Here is a 2,256-nt window from a genome sequence, read left to right as displayed (position 1 = left end):
GGAGTGTTGCTCTGTGGTTAAGTGTGCCCAAGTTTAATTCTGAGTACCAAAAAAAAAAAAAAATGAATATTTGAACAGTCCATTATGATAAAGCACTTAAAGACTGGTCATAAATTAACATGAATCAAATTGAGGAGCTACATTTCAAATGACTATTAATTGTCCTATGAACTGGAAAGTAGGACTTAGCTCTGAACAAGGGAAGGATCTCTCAGTGTTCTCATAAACATGATGAATGAAGTGAAGGTTATGACCATTGTGATGAACTCTAAGCTGATTTGAGAAATATCTGTGAATTACTAAGTTTTTGAAAATTGAACTTTCTATCTCTGAAAAGGAAGAAATAACTTCCTACTTGTGATACTAGTTTTTATTTTCTGTAAATTTGATAGGACAAAAGAGAAATGAAGAATCAATCAACGGAGTTAGAGTTTATTTTGCTTGGACTCTCAGGTGACCCTGTGCTACAAATTGTGATTTTCCTGTTTCTTTTTTTCAATTATATCTTGAGCCTGATGGGGAACTTAATCATCATCCTCCTCACCCTGCTGGATCCCCGCCTCAAGACTCCAATGTATTTCTTCCTTCGAAATTTTTCCTTCTTGGAAGTTTTGTTTACAACCGTCTGCATCCCACGGTTTTTGATAAGCATTCTCACTGGAGACAGAACAATTTCCTATGGTGGTTGTGCAACTCAATTGTTCTTTTTTTTCCTATTAGGGGTTACAGAGTTTTTCCTCCTGGCTGCCATGTCCTATGATCGCTATGTCGCCATCTGCAAACCTCTGCATTACCCAGTTATTATGAACAGCAGAGTGTGCTACCAACTGGTGCTCAGCTCCTGGGCAGCTGGACTCTTAATCATCTTTCCCCCTTTGCTCCTGGGATTCAAACTGGATTTCTGTGCTTCCAAAGTGATTGATCACTTCCTGTGCGACATTTCTCCTGTCCTGCAGATCTCTTGTACAGATACACGTTTAATAGAATTGATGGCTTTTGTCTTAGCTGTGATGACACTTGTTCTCACATTGTTTTTAGTGGTCCTCTCCTACACATTCATCATCATAACCATTCTCAAATTCCCTTCTGGTCAACAACGAATGAAGGCCTTTTCTACCTGCTCCTCACACATGGTAGTTGTCTCTATCACTTATGGAAGTTGTATCTTTATGTATATGAATCCATCAGCAAAAGAAAGGGTGGCTTTAACTAAAGGTGTAGCTGTGCTCAATACCTCTGTTGCCCCTTTGCTCAACCCTTTCATTTACACCCTGAGGAACCAGCAGGTGAGAGAAGCTCTCCAGCATATGCTCCAAAGGTTTTGTTCTCTTCAAAACAACAGGACAAAGGTTAGACACAAATAACATTCTTGGGAACATAAAATGAAAAAATTCATTGCTTCAGATCTCTGCCATTTTTTCCCTTGATTATTTATATCTTATTAGGTTTGCTATGTCTATCTGCACTTCTCTCCTCTTCTGAGTGGATCTTTCTATCTCTAGGAATGAACTGCCTTCTTCAATACAGAATATCAAATTCCATCTTTACCTAGAAATGTTTATTCTCAAAAAGGGCTGTTTTATATACTGAATGCTTTTTGCAAGTGAAACTTGCTATACATAGTTAGTTAAATATTTTGATACATATGTTAATCGCTAAGCATTGCATCTGCTCTTAAGTATTTTGCATTGCTAAAATTAACAGATACACAAAACATGATGATTTATTATGTAATGTAATTGACATTGTGATAGAAAAAGTAAAAAAACCTAAGTAATTTTACAGGTTAAAGTCACCTTTCAAGAAGAATCATCACTTACAATGAATCTTGAAAAACAAATAAGGAAAATAAAAATTCAAGGGTTTTGAAATGAGAGTTATAACACATGAAAAGGATGGATATTCTACTGGAAAAGTTTCTCTTGTGGAATCATAATAATTACAAATAAGTTATTTGTAAACATAAATAGATGTCATTTGTGATTGAAATATTTGAATACCAGGCTTTGGACCCAAATTTATAGTCTCTGAGCACTACAGATGACACTAACTCATGAAAGAAATTCAACCCACAATTCCTTTATATCTTGGCTTGGGGAAATATTCACATATTTAAGGCATGTGTATAAAATCACCTCCACCTGCCATTGAATTAAAGTATACACAGATGATCTTTAGTCACTGTAGATTAGACATGCCTGTTCTAAGATTTCATGTGAAAGAAACTACACAGTTTGAATTTCACATCTGACTTCT

At 35.8% G+C, this 2,256-nt stretch overlaps 1 protein-coding gene across 1 annotated transcript; it reads left to right on the top strand.

Annotated features, from left to right (window-relative positions):
- Positions 1-401: 401 nt before the first annotated feature.
- Positions 402-1,364, top strand: LOC143396977 (olfactory receptor 6C6-like). The gene has a single exon (XM_076852979.1). It carries the CDS (start codon positions 405-407, stop codon positions 1,362-1,364), a length of 960 nt encoding a protein of 319 aa, XP_076709094.1. The 5' UTR covers positions 402-404.
- Positions 1,365-2,256: the final 892 nt, after the last annotated feature.

Source organism: Callospermophilus lateralis, chromosome 4, assembly GCF_048772815.1.
Source record: "Callospermophilus lateralis isolate mCalLat2 chromosome 4, mCalLat2.hap1, whole genome shotgun sequence".
Classification (NCBI taxonomy): domain Eukaryota; kingdom Metazoa; phylum Chordata; class Mammalia; order Rodentia; family Sciuridae; genus Callospermophilus; species Callospermophilus lateralis.
Note: the sequence above shows the minus strand (reverse complement) of the source record. Positions and strands in the feature narration are given on the sequence as shown.

What these genes read in the sequence shown, in the direction of transcription:
- LOC143396977 (XM_076852979.1), top strand. Translation starts at nt 405, where the DNA reads ATGAAGAATCAATCAACGGAGTTAGAGTTTATTTTGCTTGGACTCTCA.